The 18,570-nt window shown below is 38.1% G+C and overlaps 1 protein-coding gene across 2 annotated transcripts; it reads left to right on the top strand.

The window, feature by feature from the left end:
* Positions 1–591: 591 nt before the first annotated feature.
* Positions 592–16,638, top strand: LOC121315819 (low-density lipoprotein receptor-related protein 11-like). 2 transcript variants are annotated; one of them, XM_041250284.1, is made up of 9 exons: positions 592–1,402; positions 4,206–4,363; positions 7,364–7,505; positions 9,606–9,731; positions 10,002–10,217; positions 10,541–10,711; positions 13,371–13,427; positions 14,870–14,971; positions 15,853–16,638. In XM_041250284.1, the coding sequence occupies exons 1-9, from the start codon at positions 724–726 to the stop codon at positions 15,993–15,995; spliced, it is 1,794 nt and encodes a 597-aa protein (XP_041106218.1). In that variant the 5' UTR covers positions 592–723; the 3' UTR covers positions 15,996–16,638. The 2 variants fall into 2 exon arrangements, with proteins under 2 accessions (XP_041106218.1, XP_041106217.1); XM_041250283.1 differs by having other exon boundaries at positions 593–1,402; positions 15,869–16,638.
* The last annotated feature ends 1,932 nt before the right edge of the window (positions 16,639–18,570 follow it).

The raw sequence follows: 18,570 nt of genomic DNA on the forward strand, positions 1-18,570 counted from the left end.
TAACATCATGAACATTGAAAATTTCTTCAATGTATTATTATTATTATTATTATTATTATTATTATTATTATTTTAGAGTTGTCATGACAGGAACTTCCCGTTTTTTTTTGTTTGTTTTTGTTTTATCTTCAGTGACAGTGCTTACAGTTACTCCACTTAGAATACAAATATAAATGTAATCTTAAATGTATACTATGTGAATGTAGATAATTTCTACTTCTAGCTCAAAGTTTAAGTGAAAGAAAGGTACTGGTACAATATGTGCACTTGGATGCTGCTTGAATTCAAGTATAGATTTAACCTTAAATTGTATTGATATTTGTGTAATCTACTTCATTTTACTTGGACGTTCTACTCCGCATGTGTTTTCACTCGCTTGTTCATTAGTTCAATTACATTCTAGTTTAGCGTTTTGGCCAAAAAAAAAAAAAAAAAATCTTCTAAAGCATGGATTTGTTTCTAAAATATAAACACATCGATTTTATTCTGCTGTGTTTTTGTGATGTCGGGGGGCTGTGTGCGCTCTCCAGCGCTGGATGGAGCTGTCACCCAGTCCTAGTGCTGAGCTGTGCAGTACCACCATGTTAACACTATAACTTACATTCGCGTGTTACAGTGCAAATCGACGGGAACAAGAAGCAGCAAACGTTTGCCTCCCATCTAAGGAGGCTGTTTTAATTGAGCGCTGCAAATCTTTACTTCGTCGTGACCTGTACTTGGAAAATGAGAACGCGAGGCTTGTTTTTTAGTAACTTTTTAAAATATAAACTACAAATGCATTACAAAAATATGCCACCCGCTCACGGGGCTCTGCACAAGCACCGTTTTCATATTCTCTGCTTTATTTTGCTCTGGATGGGGCCATGTATTTTCGCCAAATCGTCCCGGATTTCAGATTTAAACTCGCCGATCGCAGGGATTGAAGAACTGCTCGATGAATTTCGCAAGCAGCTCCAACAAGATCAGAAAGAGAATAGAGGAGATGGGATGGGGCCGGTGGATGTGTGCTTGGACAGCTTCAACGCCATAGAGGACTACATCATCAGGGCGAAGGACTCCATCGACTCTGGAGCCACCTTCCTTACAGCTCCTGGAAAAATTTATAGCTGGAAAGACTGCCTGCACGCCTGCTGTTCCGACCCTCATTGCACAGTGGCTGTGGTGGAGCTGGAACAGGAGCGATCGGAGGACAGCCTCAATTGCTTTTTATTCAACTGCACTTACAAAAACAGAAATGTCTGCAAATTCACCTTGCATCAGGGATACAGCAGCTACAGTCTGTTGGCTTTCAACAATACCCTCTACCCCGGTGACAACGGCGCAGATTCAGCTTTTACTAAACATGCAGGTTCCAGGAAAGGGCCCCATGTAAATAACCCAGCCTATGATACGACAATACAAGGTGTGTGTGTGTTTTATTTTTTTTATTATATATATATATATATATATATATATATATATATATATATATATATATATATATATATATATATATTATATATATATATATATATAATAATATTCAAAATTTTAAAAAATATTAATGTAAAACATTTTTTAAAATAACAATTTCAAAAAGTTTTGTGTTTTCAAAAGCACACACACACAATATATATATATATATAATATATATATTATATATATATATATATATATATATATATATAAGATACAATAGTATAGGCCATAGGCTACAATAGGCCTGTATAGGCTACAGCTTTGTATACAGACGTCTTTGGAATATAGTGTGACGTTAAATATTATAGTTCTATAGGCTGAGTTCATATCCTACCAAACGCATCACCTTATGCCATGACGTTTTACTGCAATAAAAACGAATTCAACTGGTCTACTGATCAGTCAAGTGAAGTAAAAAAAAAAAAAAAAAAATCTACATAACCAACAGGCAAACTGTGCCAACGAAAAAACTACTTTTCTGTTTCCCTATGGTATAAGACCTTTGTGTAGATTTGGAACGAGACCATTAAAAACACTGTTTGTGTATGAGTGTTTGCTGGTGGATTATAAGGAAAGTCATTCCATTTATTGTGTGTTTTGTTTCTTAGATGTATTATTTTTTGCCCGTGAGGTCTAAAACATACATACAGAAAAGAATACTGCTGATCCATAGCTGTGGTCGATATGTAATGAAGTGTTTGAGAACAGCAAGTAATGTGTAAACATAATATAAAGTTCTGTATAAAGCAAGATGTTTTGAATTGAACTGAACTGGTCACTCAGAACTGCAAGGCTTCATATCGCCTGCTCAGTCAATTGAGTATTCCAGCACATGTGAATGCACATTTTCTTTGAGCTTTGATCCAATTAATTGCCTCTGAGTAAAGTATAAGGATATTGTGTCCTGTCGCTGTGACAGTTAGCAATGATGCCATAACATGTCTGGGGTGTTCCCAAGGTCTGTGGGAAAATGAACAGTATTGGTGCTGGTATGTTTGGGTTGATAGTGTGTGTACTAAGTCCTATAGGTTTGTTATAATGTTTTTTTGGGAGGACCCTATTTTCGGCAAGGCTACACCTAGTGGGAGGGACTGTGGCAGATCACAAACCTGTCAAATCCATTTTGTTTAATGACATTTGATTAATTACTACTACCAGAAAATACAGAAAACCGACTGTTATGGTTTATAGTCTTCTGGTTTTCCACAGAAACTTACAGTATGCCCAGTTTAGATAAATAACTTGGACATGCACTCAGGCAAGTTTCCAGCTGCTATCTAAATCTGATGCAACGAACCAATCCAGTAGTCAATCAATCAATCAATCAATCAGTCAATCAATCTGTATTTTATATAGTGCCTTTCATAGTGGACCACCATCACAAAGCACTTTCCAAGATGCAATAAATACAAGAAAATCCATAGTACTTGAAATACAGAGAAATGCATAATACATGCTATACAGTAAAAAAAAAAAGCATAATACATTAAATACAGTGGAAAGTGCATAATACGTGATAGTAGCATAATACATGAAATAGTAGCTGCTGCAAAGCAGGTAATAGAAGATAGGCTTAAAGAGCATGGAAAGCAAGAGAGAACAGGCGGGTCTTGAGAGTGGATTTAAAGCGAGCGACGGTGGGAGCATCACGCACCAAAGCTGGGAGAGAGTTCCAAAGAGTCGGAGCCATGAAGCTAAACAAGCGTTCTCCAAGTGTGGTGCACTTTTGCATGGGGATAACAAGCAGGCAGAGTTGGAGGACTTCAGTTTGAAGGAAGGGACATAGCGGGTCACCAAGTTGAGGAGGTACTCGGGACCTGTGTGATGAAGGGCATTGTAGGTGAGCAGGAGAGTTTTGAAAATAATCCTGAACTTTACAGGTAGCCAGTGCTGGGTAAGACGGGGGTGATGTGATCACTTTTTTTACATCTGGTAAGGATCCTGGCAGCAGCATTCTGAACTAGCTTCAGTCGGTTTATGGTGCGTGCCGGGAAACCACCATATAGAGGCTGAAGTAGTCGAGTCGAGAGGAGACAAATGCATGACAGAGTAACTCCGCATCCAGGAGGGAAAGGTAGGGAGATATGGAGATGTTTCGAAGATGGTAGAAGGAAGATTTGACCACGGAGGAAATGTGGGCATCAAAGGAGAGGTTGCTGTCAAGAAGTACACCAAGGCTTCTTATTGTGGGGGAAGGCAGCAGCAGACAGTTTCCGTGGTTCAGGGCAGGTATATTGAGAATCTTAATTTAAGTTTTAGATCCCACTAGAAGGAGTTCAGATTTGCTAGTGTTCAGTTGAAGAAAATTGGCAGACATCCAGGCCTCGATGTCTTGAATGCAAGCCGAGAGCCGGACCACGGCAGAGGGGCTTCCACGGTCGGGTTTTAAGTAGAGCTGGGTGTCGTCAGCATGGGAGTGAAACATGAGGCTGTGTTGGCAGATGAGGTGACCCAAGGGAAGCATGTAGATATTGAAGAGAAGGGGCCCAAGAAAGATTTCAGAAGGTAAGTTGATGAAACACAGCACTTGCCATTGTTGTTATGATGTATTATTATAGTAGTGTCTTAAACTGTTGATTATACTGAAAATAAAAATATATGGTATAATGAATATTTTAGCAATGAACTGAAAATTATGTTTGTATCACTGGTGTTTGGTTTACAATGGCGAATGATTAGTGTATGCAGTATTTTATAGTAAATGACTGATTGATCATTGATTACATCCTTGTATTCTACTTGTGTAGTGAGCGATGAGCCTCCTCGAAGTGATGCGGGCCAGGATGTGGTGCTTCAGCTACCCACAGACTGGGTCCTTCTGGATGGCAGAGGCAGTCTGGATGATCAGGCAATTACCCGTTATGAGTGGACTCTACTGCAGGGTGACCCCTCTGCTGGTATGAAGGTACTGGTGCAAGGTTATTTTGTCTATCTGATATGGAGCTCAAGTAAGCATTTAACATCATGTTTTTATTTGTTTGAAACCTGTTAACTGGGTTTAAAGGAGTAATAACTTGTTTTAAATCAAATCCCTTGCTTTCTAGTTGCACAAGGCAACAATTAATATCATAAGCCCCACCTTTCTTCTGTTGAAGATAATTTTCTTGGTATTTTACTTTAATGCAGATTATGCTGATTTCCTGTGCCGTAGATCATAGTCACTGTTTAAATGTAACCCTACCATGTGACCTATGGCACAGGAAGTGATTAGGTTGCTAAAGCTAATTTGAGGTAAGAAAATAGGTTTAGAAAATAGAAAATAGAGTCTTGGTAAAGCACCCCTTAAAACTGTATGTGTTCTATATTAACACAAAACTACATGGGAAAAGTGCATTGCACTAATAAAAAGCAGATGACCTACACTAATCTATAGTAGAGTTTAATTAGATCTTGTGCAAATGTCATTTTGCTCCAAATTACAGTAGTCGAATAAATATTTGGCTCACAGAAGTGACAAAGTGGCAAGCAGATTTCAAAAGGATAGTAGCACGTTTCCCATGACTGGCACTACCGCTATTTCTATCTGAATATAGAAAGTCTACAAACCTGAGACTCCAGTCCAGTGCATTGATAGTGTAAGGATTATTGCCCACGTTGTCAAACAGGTAACGGCAATAATGATCCATGATGTGGTAAGGAACAGAAGAGCCAGAGCACTTTGTTGTTACGTTTTTTTTTTTTTTTTTTTTGGGTTTTTTTTGTATCGCTCTTCCTGTAGTGATTTAGACTAGAGGCCAGATCTCAAACCCCAGTGCACTAGAGCAGACATTTTGAAAATAACTTTGAAGCAGACTTTACAGTCCTAAGTGTAAAAAGTTGTCAGGATGTTAACAATGAAAAGTAAAAATACAGGTATTATATTTAAACAGTTGTAGCATTGCAGGGGACGCGTAGCGCTAGATTTTTCAGAACCTCGCTACTTGCTCTTTAACAGATGATTAGACATCTGATGATATCCTCCTCCCCCCCCCCCCCCCCCCCCCCTTTGAAGGCTGATCATGAGAAGGAGGAGGTGGTAAACTCAAAGCACGGCACAAACCATTGAGTAGGTGGCTTACACTTTACCTGTATGTATTGATGACCTGCCTTATGTGACGGAATACAACTACAGTGAGTAACAATGTCACTACAAATAATATTCGGACTAAGCCTGAGGATGCATTCTTTATATATATATATATATATATATATTATATATATATATATATGCTTATACCGTAATGACCTTATAAACATAGAGTAGAGTGTAGAGAAGGAACAATTCAAGGATGGTCTCTTTTAAACTGTGTTCAAAAACACTTGAGTGCTGCTTCAGTGCTGAAGGACTGCTGAGTTGCCAGATATACAGTAGTTGGAAGGTTATTGTGGGTTCTGGTTCTGTATGTTTTTGTATTGATCAGAGTAACCCTTACATTAAATAAGAAACATAGGATATGTTTATATTTACTAATTGGCTTTTGATGAAATGACCCAGCATGATGCTAAATAGACCAGGTCAACAATTGAAAGAGCTTACAGTAAGCCATCTCAGGATTCACCTGTGTTTAGAGAACAATGCAGGGCTTGTCAACCCCTGCCGCCACTGTTCTGTTTTTCCTGATAAAAACGTTGTGTACACATGGACCAAATATGGATGTACACTCTGTCAATAATATAAAGAATAAGGCATTGAGGGTTTCAGATTGGCCACATCACTAACTAACCTTGAAGTGGCTCCAGGCAGCAGATGTGATATGTTTGTATAGCATACAGCAGTCCCCTGATTGTGAAGCTGAGTACAGAGTTGGAGAAAATGGTTTAGGTTAGATGCTATCAAATTACAAACTGCACCAAGGACAAATGTGCCCTTTGTTGACACAGCTCACTTCAATTGGCTGACGTCGCTTTACTTCTGTAGGCAAATGAGAGGCTGCAGAGGAAATTGTATTACTGATAATTATTCTTTTTGAAAGTAACTAGCAATCGTCCCTCGGCTACTCTCATTCACTTCAAAACAGAAGCTACAAAAAATAAACTTCAGGGTTTGTTTCCATTATCAATCCAGTTTTATGCATTGTTTTTTGTATTGCCAGTTCCTTCATGCAAGCTTAGCAGCAGGGATTAAATAATGGGTAATGTGCTTCACATTGTCTATAAATCATCAGTAATTTGGGAATGTATGGTCTGAATATATATATATATGTTTTTAAAGGCAGCTGTCCCAGCATTTATAAGGGGTGGGGTGGGCAAAGCTACTTAATTGGATTTAGGGCTTGCCATGGTTTATTTTAAGATTAGCCCAAGAAGTGTCTGTTTGTTCTCAATAAATGTTCATAATCATCCATCATAAGTTTCCTCAGCAAACAAGAATTGCTACTGTTATCAATTGGCTTCTTGAGCAAAGAGAACATGAGTTAAAATCAATTGTAACAACATTAACATGTTATTGGCAATTGTTGAAATGCTGTAACATTTTAAGTATCTTTTCCGAAAACATATCTACACCTTGATGCATTATTCATTATGCTAGAATCCAGTGAGCCCCCCCACCCCCACCCCAGTAATACTACTAAAACTAATAAAATAATTTCATGAATATCTGTTTGGCACTTCTGTTAGCTAAATAGGTCTCAAATGTACAGTCTTGAAAGAAATACATGGTATAGTTTTAAAGCAGGGTATCTGGTACAACTTTAGGTTAAACGAAGCGCTCTCTTTCTGAACCTCATGGAAAGCTTTTACTAAATCCACAGGCAGTTTATAAATGCAATGTACCCCTTTAGCTCCCAGTAAATCAGATTCAGGGATAGTGAATTGACTTTTTTTTGTTTGTTTGTTTATTTGTTTTGTTGTTGTTGTTGTCGTAGTTGTTTTGCTATTCAGAGTCCTCACTGTTTAACTCTGCTGTTGATTTTATTCCATAAAGGCTCCTCAGCCCGGGGTGTTGAAGTTGACTGGCCTGAAAGAAGGGTCCTACCACTTCCAGCTGACAGTCACAGACACTGGGGGTCAGAAGAGCTCAGACAATGTTACGGTTACTGTTCTCCCATCAGAGCGCAAAGTGCCAGGTACAACACCTAGACATAGCTCAGCGAAATTATTTGTTGTCAGTCAGCTCCTCCTTCATCTCCTAATCTGTCTCTTGCTTTGGTGTTACATTCCACCAACTGTGGAAAAATGTAATGCAAGGACAATGTGTTCTATTTTAATGATCTTAACAGTGTCCGATCTAAACACTGCCACCATTTTAATACTAGACTAATCCAGCCAGGATTTTCTCCCAGAGGTGATTCATAGACCTACTTATTAACATTAGCACAGACAATACAAATTCAGTTTAACAAGGTTTGTGAAAGATCACTTGTATACATTTCACGGAGGCAGTATTCAGATCTGACACTGTTTAGATCATTAGACCCTATGTGCTCTATAGACAGCTATCAGTTCCACAGTTTATGTATTTATCAGCATTACATACAGTATGGCAGTGTGTGTTGTGCACCAAGAAGTGATTCAGCACCACACTCACTCGCACTGACAAAACAAAGCTCAACAGCCATTATTTGTATTTACAGTGATCTATTCTTCCAAAGCATCAGGCACAAAATTCCTTAACAAATGGGTAAGGTTTTTGTTGCAGAATTGCACATTACGATGGAAAATAGGTTAGAATACATATGTATTGAGAGTAATTAAAGAACTTTTAATTGTATTTATTATATATCTGTATTTGTACTAGGAAGTGCATTAAAATTGAATGTTGCTGATGTATTACATCTATCTAGCTAATGTGATATCGGCACAGAGAGAAGGCTGATGCTTTCTTCTTGACCTTTCCTATTACACCAATACAGAATACTGACTTGTTTACCAGCATACAGCGAAATGCACCTGCTGCACAAGCTATTATTTAACCCAAGCGGTGCACTGTATTTCCTGCTTAAGGCAGACATAGTATAGAAACAACAATGTTGTATATGTTGATTTTTTTGGTTCAAAACCATTGCAGGTTAGTACGCTGCTCAGTTTAAAATAAAGGCAATTTTTGCAACATGAATAGAGATAGCAAAGTATGAAAGTAGCGCTATTATTCCTGAAAACAATCCACTTGACCCTGTCCTTTTTTTATTTAGACACAGGCTTACAACAAACTTCTAAGTGCCATGCCAGTGCTTGTCATTTTATAGTAGTTACAGTAAGGAGGGGCTATGCTAATATTTCGAATGTCACGCATCATAACCGTGTACAGTGTATGATTCTTAATTCCAAATCAGTCCAGGAAAGGAAATAACTACTATATATGTAGTATAAGAGAAATACTTTTGTATTAAGATACTTCTTGTAAAAACAGATTCAAGCAAAGCCTTTTCTGAAATGACTGAGTGTACTTTTGTGACATCGTGGCAATGCATGCGTACAGCCCTTTCCCATGTTAGGATGATTAAAAAAAAAAACTTGTATTAGTCCTTGTGCTATTGATATTGTACGATAAGCATTTCTTAACATAAGATTTGCAACTCAATTACAGAAGGTCAATGAGTGTATTTCTGTCTCTGTAAGTTGATGGTTCGTCAATTGTCCCTGGAATTTGGCGCATATTTAGGTAAATTGTACAAAAGAAAAAGAATATTCCACTCTGAGTGCCAAAAGTCATTGTAAAGAAAGCCAGTGTTACACTACTGTAGTGTCGTCTGTAGAGCATAAAACAAAACAAGCTTTCAGAAAGCCAGACAAATTGATCAAGTACAAACATATCATCCTGACCTTGTCCTTTGAAAAAGAATTGAAATATAAAAAGCAATACATTTTAGTACAGCATGAAGGTCACGACACAAATAGGAACAAATCTCTATCCCTCCTGAAAGAGAGGTGAATGAACACCATTAGTTTTCAGAGACACAATGTGTTTAATTCAATCAAATGTAATTACAAAACATCACTTTCTGATCTAATATTTAGTAAGTCCTGTCTGTGGTATTCCTGGAATCATGGAAACAAATCAATGGCTTGACTTGATAATGTGCAGATATTGCTTGCTGCTTAAGAGATGCATTGTGTGTTAACCTGTCCTCATTAGTCCCTCTTGTCCCAGAGTAGGTCACTACTGAGCAGTGGTATTTGAGGATGTTTCCCTCCTAGTTATAATAAAGAATATTTCTGTCTCCCAGTCTGTACAGGGCTCTGCTCCCGCTACCAGTTCATGTGTGATGATGGCTGCTGTACTGATATCACCTTTGCATGCGATGGAAAAAAGCAGTGTCTCGACGGGTCAGACGAAGCCTTCTGCCAAAGCAGTGAGCTCAAATACTGTGTGATGTTCACAGTATCCTTCAGTTTGGTTGCTAAGGATGTATTGAGAATCCTTGGCCCTAATATATTCATACTTGGGCTTTGGTTATATTTTAAATAAATAAATAAATAAATAAATGATGTCCATAACACCTGTGTCTTTTTGATCAAACCGTCATAAAGTATAAAAGTAATGGTAGGTTATATTGAACATGAATGGTTAGGAAATACCCAGTGCTAGGCATAGTAAGGATTTTTGTCTTCACTTCCCTCAGTTCAAGGAAGCCGCAAGTCTGTTACCCACTCCTCTGATGTCAGCCAGATGAAGACTATGAGTCTGACAGAGGGGGGTGAATACAGGACCACTGCCGAAGAGCCAAGGAAGACAACAATGGAAAAACTGCAACTGTCCTTACATGCATACAACAGGGAAGAAGCCAATCCGCCATTAACTCAGGGAAAGATGACACAAAACAACATACACATTACAGGTAATGTTACAGGTATTTTTGTACAGCATCTACACTGTCTAAATATGTATGTAACCATGGTGTATGCATATTAGTAAGGAAGGCTGTTGGGAGTTGTAATATGTACACTCAGTGCATTTTTTTGCTTGTGAATTTCATGCACAAAAAATGCAAGGGAAACTGGCACCAGCTATAGCCACTGGCACAGTGCAAGCAGGTTTAATAAAAAATGTGTCACTCATAGTTCTGCACACAGATCTCAAAGGTCCTCTAAATTAATAAATAAAATCTCATGTTGAAACAGGCATTTAGATCCAGTTTTGAAACCATGTTTCTGTTCTTAGAGGACTGTCTTGCACCCCCTGCTGCTGGCCCTTGCAAAGGTGTCTTTCCTCGCTGGTTCTTTGATGCTTCTACTGGAACATGCAAGCACTTCATCTATGGTGGCTGCAAAGGCAATGGAAACAACTTCCTGCAGGAAACAGACTGCATCAATGGATGTATAAAGAAACAAGGTTGAGAAGTATTTTTTTGTTTTCTGTGTACTTCCTTGTGGGTCATATAAGTTACAAGGGTTGGCCAAACAAAAATGCTAACACTTGCTGTATAGGGTGTACCTCAAAGGTCTCATTACTGTGTTATGCTGATGGCATCGCTCACATTTGTTCTGCAAATGTTGCCTCTCCATTGAAAGTCAGTTTCAGTCACGATGGGCACAACAGCAGACTTTAATAGAGGTTGGATAATAGGGGCTTGGTTGGTTGGCAGGGAAATTCCCCTGTTAAATGTTTATTTTAAGTAGTAGCTAAGAGTCGGCAAAACATCTTATGGTGGTTTATTTTGCTATTTACATAGTGAGGGTTTGGCTGCTGGTAGGATTGTCAATCGACCAGTTTAGAGAAGACAAACTACATCCCCTGCATGTGTTACCATCATTGTGTACTTAAGGGGCAGTACTTTCAGATGGTGTATGGATATAATCTTTTGTTAGACGTCTAAGGCTGACATCTTTAAACACATGTAAATGCTTTTGTTTAGTTTATTACCAATGAATGTTTAGAAAATCCATGAACTATAAACTAACATGAAGCAGCTGGCCAGTCTCTATCACTTTTCCCCCTGTATAGTTTTGTATTTGCAACCGTATACTGATTCAATGGCATTTCAGTTTCTTATTAAACAACCTAGCTTTTTTCTCGCAAAGACTGGCTGTAGGTGTATTCTTTTTTACATACTTATATGCCAGCACTGGTATGCAAATTCCTGTTAAGAAACAACAGAGTCCACGATGCACCTGACCAGACTCAACTTCCTGCCAAATGAAGACTCGCAGGCTTACCTGGAGGTGTTTATATTGATTTGCTGTTTCTGTAGATCTGCAGAATGTTTGATAAAAATGAAACTTAACATCCTGCTTTATGTTAATTAGCCATGAGGTTTTCCTGTTTTTACTCCAAGACAAAACCCAGAAAAAACATGTGTGCAAGTAACTGTTTCTAATGTATCTAATGTATTTATACTCCTTAATAGACAAGTGAATTATATATTTCTTACTGAAATAATGTTTACTGCCCGATTGAAAGGTACTGGGTATTTTATTTTTATCTTATTAGTTTAATATACCATCTTTTTTTTCTTGAAAAGCCCTGCCCGTCGTTTAAATGGTGCCATTTAGCTAACCACAGGTAGTTTACACATTTACTAAAAAATGTAAATGCAGACCCTTTGTAGACCCTTAAAATAGAAACAACATATAGTGGTAGGTGCATAAGATGGGCCAGTTGCAGCACAAACACACCACAATCTGCATTTTCATTGCAACACTTAGCAAAGTAAACATTTTGTCGTTTGTACTAAGAGAAAATATGTTAATGAAGAGAGCTGCAATATGCTAATTTCAGTAGTTCTTGCATCTTCTTAGTGAGATCTCCTAGCATTATACATTATATATTTATTGTTCAAATAAATAGTGGGAGTGCCCGAAGGATAGCGCCTATACGTGCAAGAGTCAAGAATCAACTTAACATTGTTTTTGTTAAATGTACACGTCATCTGTACAATGCATTCTGTCTTCATTTTACCTATTTTAATACTGTTATATATATATTTTAAAAAATTCTAATTCTGCCCCTACCTTCACCTCCAAAAAGCTTGTCATAATAATACAGTAGCCCCTCACTAATCCGGACGTTTTTGTCCAACATAAGGAGGTGCCAGGTTTAAAAATAATACAATAAAATCGCACACACATACAATTATAGTGCTCAATACATTTTAAATGTAAATCATTGCGCTGAAATAACAGTGTTTTGAGTAGGCTACACATTGTTGTGCAGTGCAAAAAAAAAAATATGTTTTTAATTGAAGCTAAATGATTTTAGCTTTTTTTTTTTTTAAATATTATTATTTTTAACCTGGCCTATGGTCCTATACAGATGCTCAGAATGAGCTGGATGAGTTAGTAGCACATGTTGAGGACAACCAGAAATGTCATTGAAATGTGGTTTCAAGGCTTGTACAGTAAGTACACCCTGTCTTTCATACATGAAAATTAGGTACTTGGGTGTTCGCCTCAAAAATACATTGAACACAACTGGCAACACACGAGAAAAAGCGGACTGGGAAATGCAGCAACAATTGCGACTGTTTAAAATGTGCTTTCAAAAGTTCTTAACAAACTGATGCAATTGTAAGTTTCACAATTGCCGTCAGTTTTTGTTCATCTCATTATAATATTTAACCCTCATTTGCACTATCTCCGCCCCCTATGTGAGAATTTATGCAGCAACGCCCATAATTACATATTCATCTAAGCTTGAACTGCAAAGAGAAACTGCTGCCGCACAGCTTTTCCTAAAAAGTCGCAAATAGCATGACGCTTGTTTAGTACATTTCACCCAAGACTTCCGACTCTATTGTGACAGGCACAACACTAGTACAGAAACCCTTAGTGCAGGGAACATGTTTCAGTTGTCTTGTTCATCCTTGATCTAATGACCATTTACCCTCTTGTGGCTGAACGTTATAATTTCGCTATTGTGCAAATAACTGTTTTTTTTCTCCATGTCATACTATCTTGTTTATTCATTAGTGAGGCAACCATGAGTCATGTTTATGTAAGCCCTGTTAATAACCCTAATACACTATACTGGCTTCTATTTTTCTAATTCTTAGAGAAAGAGTCACCACAGAATACCATTGATCTTTCCTCCAGCATAAACACTGAGCCTGGTAAGTTCTGTCAAATCTATCAGATTTGAAAATCAAATACATACCCCTTGTTTAAAAAAAAAAAAAAAAAAAAAAACTAAACTCCAAAAGTCAGGTTTAAAAAAATATACATTGCAGTTACGGAAAATAATTCAAACAGTACTTCAAATGGTTCATTCACACAAATATACTGGTTTTATATATAGACACACAAACACACACACAGGCGAACATCGACTTACTGCACTTACGACTCTTGCATTATTACCCTCCTTCGACTTTACGACATCGATACGTTATTTACGACACGGCGAGACCTGAGCCATGCGTCATGTGTGCAGCTCGGTGTCCGAACTGCAGTACCTGTCGTGGTCACCCTGACTCCGTCTAGAGTTTTCTTTTTTTTGTTTTTTTTTTTATGCATGAAACTTTTTTTTGTTTCTGTTTAATTTATTTATTCATTTATTTATTTGCCGTTAACAATGTCTGATAAGAACAATTGACTCAAAACAAAACCTAAGCTGTGACCTCTGTCACATGATTAGGGGCTTAACTTCAGGTGATCGTATTTCCTGCTAGGAGTACCACATACACACACTGAATACATCATTGGAAAGTCTGTACTTTCAAACCAGCCAGGTAGGTGTCTCAGTAATATGTGTGTAACCACCGGGCTGAGTGTAAAGAGTTAAATAAATATTTGCATGAGTACAATATAACGGGTCATTTTTAGTAAAACTATATTATCTGGCTGAAGAGTCAGGAACGTAACTCCAATTTATAACACTGTTCCTATGGAAAAATATACTTCGACGTACGACGCTTCGACTTACAAAACGACTTTCAGGAACCAATTGGGTCGTAAGTACGAGGACTGCCTGTGTGTGTGTGTGTGTGTGTGTGTGTGTGTGTGTGTGTGTGTATGTATGTATATATATATATATATATATATATATATATATATATATATATATATGTATATTGTTGTAGGATATTGGTATATGTGTCATACAATATAACGTATGCTTTGTTCCAACTTTTAATGGTATGAATGAACATTGTTATCAGGATGTCAGCACAATCCATCTCTAAAGTGACTGCTAATAAAGATGCTTTCTTACAACATACAACTAAACCAAACAAATTCAAATTTCTCAGTTTCCCAACTGTATTTTGTAATAAGTGGGTTTTAAAGAATTCAGTAACTTCAGTAATATGAATGATAGGACTGGATGGTTTTAAAGAGCAGTGCACATTCAAGTAGAAATTAAATCGAATGATTATTGAACTGTAACTATGTTGTTTCGTGCTAGTTTTATACCATTACAACAGTTGTATTTCCATTTACCTTGCTTAAAAGCTGGGCCTCTGACATTTTCCAAGTAGGCAACCAGTCCAGCCCAGTGTTTGTTTCTTAGACAAGTACTGTTATTACATATCTTCTTTTCCTGTTCTTTTTAAAGCTGATGCTCCCCAAGAGGAAGATTCAGTGGATAAAGGCGAAAGTGTTGACACTTTGTTAAAGGCAGACCAACTTGGAGATGGACACCCAATCCCAGAATCAGGTGAGACAAGATTTGGACATTCATTACCAGGGAATTTTATATTCAGTTACAAAACATACAGTATATTGCTGTGAGAGCTGAATGTTTTATTTTAAAACAAGGTGGCTGGGGCTGTTCTAGGTTCAAGAAAGTTCTCAGTTTGCTTGCCTTGCCTTCCAGAACGTTAGTTCCTGCAGTGGCTTCCAGGTCAAACTATCTTACTGGCTGGAGAGCATGTCTGTCATTGGGGGAAGCAGCTTGTTGGTTACCGACAGAAGTCGGCCTTGAAGGGGTGGGGACAATTTTACTCTCCAAGTGAAATGACCTATCAGGTGTGAGATAATCTGTAAGCGTATCTTGCAAACTGAGATTTCTTGAACCTAGTGTAGTACCAGTTATCATGTTTTATAATTAAAATACTGTGCATGCTTTTTTCCCCCTAAGCTGCATTAAGAACTACAGTCTGTAGTGAAGGGATATGCATAGCTTGGAGTATTTATGGAATTATTTTGTTAACTTCCTTGGTCTCAACCTGTGTTGTGACATATTTATAGATAAACCAAAATAAATCTAAGCCATAAGAATGAAATAAGTTGCTAACCTAAACAGAAGAGTTAACTTAAGTATACGTACAACATACAATGTACGATATCACTAGCCTTCTATACATGGTTTTAGATGCGTATGGTAATTGAATGTCTATTAATGTGCTTTTTATGTTAGAACCAGTTTGCTAGTGGAGAAATTCATTTTATCCGAAGAAGACAGAATCTAAAATGTGTTTATTTACTATTCTGTGTTCGGTGACTGACACTGCAGAATGTCAGAATGTCCGATGGGACACAGCTGGTGTTGTTTATTCGCTCCGTTTTCCCCTGAAGGCATGTCTAAGAATATCTCAGAATATCATTTCACCAGGTGCTGTGCTGCCTCTTGCTCTGGGCCTGGCCATCACTGCCCTGCTCCTGCTGATGGTCGCCTGCCGCTTACGCCTTGTGAGACAGAAGCTGAAGAAAGCACGACCTATAACATCGGAGGAGTCTGACTACCTCATCAACGGCATGTACCTGTAGCTGTAAACACTGAGGTTCCGGAATTGGAAGGACCCAAAACAACCGTGTTTAGCTTCAGTCATCAATATGTATATACTATACAGCAGAGTGGGTATATTCTTGTGTTTGAGACTTAGTGAAAATGAGAAGGATCCAGAATTAGAATTCTCACAGCCAATATTGTGTATCCCCTGTTTTCTTTTTCATAAGATAAAAACGGAGCACTACAAAAAAAAAAAAACATCAGTTTAAACCGTTAACTATTTTTAGCATTTGTCCATAAACAATAAAATCTCATGTGCAAAGCTGCCTGCATGTTGTTTACCACCTTTTGTACCGATTCATGAGAGAATGCATAAGTTACAGTTGTTTGAAAGAGAGCAGTGTGCAGTGGAGGTGTAGGAAATAATTCCAGACGTATATAGATTAAAACTACTGTACATTGTGTCAGGGGCTCTGTGCCGTACCATTTACAGATCCGCTGCAGCAATGACGGTGACCTCTTTGCATTACATTAGTCACCCAAGGCTGTTATTATGATTTGAGACTCTAACCCTATTGGTTTACCTAGTTGTAGCCAACAAACAGCATTGTCAGTGTTGTTCAAACTAAAGCCAAATAAAATATATAAGAAGATCCTAGTGTTAAATGGAGAACTTTTTTTTTTTTTTTTATTGAAATTTATTTAAAACGGCCTTAATCAAATGTCAGTGTATTTAGAAACGTTTGTGCACAATCCTCCTGGTGAATCACTCCGTGTGTAATTTTATTTGTAGCATTATAATTACTGTTTGTACTCATTAGTGGTTATTTAGCAGCTGTTGAACTAGTCTAAAACTTGAGTGGGTGGGCAGTGGCATAAATAAGCTTTCTAGTTCTCTATGCAAAGCCTTTGCTTGTGTTTATGGCCTGGCTGTCCCTTTGCAAAGCAAGGGGCCTAAACATAAGGGTATTGCGAAAATCGGAAATGCTGACGACTTGCATCCACAGTTTGCTGTTCATAGGCCTGTATTACAGTCAGCACTCACATATCCGAGCCATAAAATGTTGATTTCAGTGACGGTTAAATGCGTGTGACGCATATCTGATTATTTCTTTTTGGCCTGTTCCAACCCTTGTCTGTTTTTCAGGGAACACAAAAAAGGTACAATTTCAAAAATACATAGCTGAAAGGACTGTGTTTAAAAACAGTAGGCTTCCATTTACATATACTGTAGTTGGTTTTGTTGGTACAGTACTATATTTTCAACAGAACAATATGATTCTGAAAATGTCACTTGCCAAAAGAGACAACACATGACTGTAATACAGTACATACTTTTAAATGCGGTATGTATTGTAGCAGTATGTAAAATTCTCTGTTAACGACCCAACAGCAAAATGTTACCCATGTACAGAACTATACAACGTAAAAGGTAATGCAATTTAGCAAAAGATTAAAAAAAACAGTTTCCAGAATTAAAACGTCTTCCAGTCAGTATTTAAAATTACAGAATATAGTGATCAATAAGGCCCTAATGTCACAGTTCACTTGCAAATGAAAATGCACAAAAACAACTAAAGATCACAGATTTAAAAAAAAAAATCACAGTATCTAAAACGGTTTCATGATTAAGTGTTAAATTACCGTAGCTTGTCTCTTTTCTTTGTTTTGGCTGCATTTCCGTCAGGTGAAACTGGTGGAAGCGCTTTGTAACTGCAGAGTAAAAATAAGACTGATTTGGCACACGAGAAAAGAAAAACAGTGACAGATATTCAAATACAGTGTTACATTGAAGAGATGAGCTTTGTATCAGAAAATGATGGAGATGGAGTTGGAAATCGTGTCTGACGGTAAGTGCATTAATCTGTTACAAACATATACATATAGAGGTATATATACATATAAAGGTAGTGGACAAATAAATGGAAACACCAATGTAAGGTCACTTAATAGGGTGTTGGGCCACCACGTGTGGCCAGTACAGCCTGTATGCGCCGTGGCATAGAGTCTGCCAGCCTCTGTAATTCTGCAGGAGGGATGCTGCACTATTCTTCCATGAGAAAGTCAATCAACTCACGCCTCATTGATGGAGGTGGAAAACGCTGTCTCAGGCGTCGTTCCAGAATATCCCATAAATGCTTGATTGGGTTCAGATCTGGTGACTGAGAAGGCCATGACATATGGATGACATCAGTGTCATGCTCATCACACCATTGGGCGACCACAGGTGCTCTGGATGGGGGCATTGTCATCCTGGAAGACACACACACACACACACACACACACCCCACCCAAACCATGCCAGGAAAATGCGCCCCACAAAATTACGAAACTACCAGAACCCTTCACTGTTGGAACCAAGCACTCAGGGCTGTAGAGTTCTTTAGGTTGGTGCCACACGTGCCCTTGTCTATTTGTCAAGAACACGGTGAAGGATGATTCATCTGACCATATCACATTTTTCCACTGATCGGTAGTCCATTGTCTGAGCTCACCTGAGCAAACGTGCATTGCCAGGTGTGATGAGCGGTTTGTGCACTGCAACCCGACTGTGGTATCTCGCTCTGTGGAGTTCTCGGTGGACC

The sequence above is a fragment of the Polyodon spathula genome, chromosome 5 (assembly GCF_017654505.1).
Source record: "Polyodon spathula isolate WHYD16114869_AA chromosome 5, ASM1765450v1, whole genome shotgun sequence".
NCBI classification, from domain to species: domain Eukaryota; kingdom Metazoa; phylum Chordata; class Actinopteri; order Acipenseriformes; family Polyodontidae; genus Polyodon; species Polyodon spathula.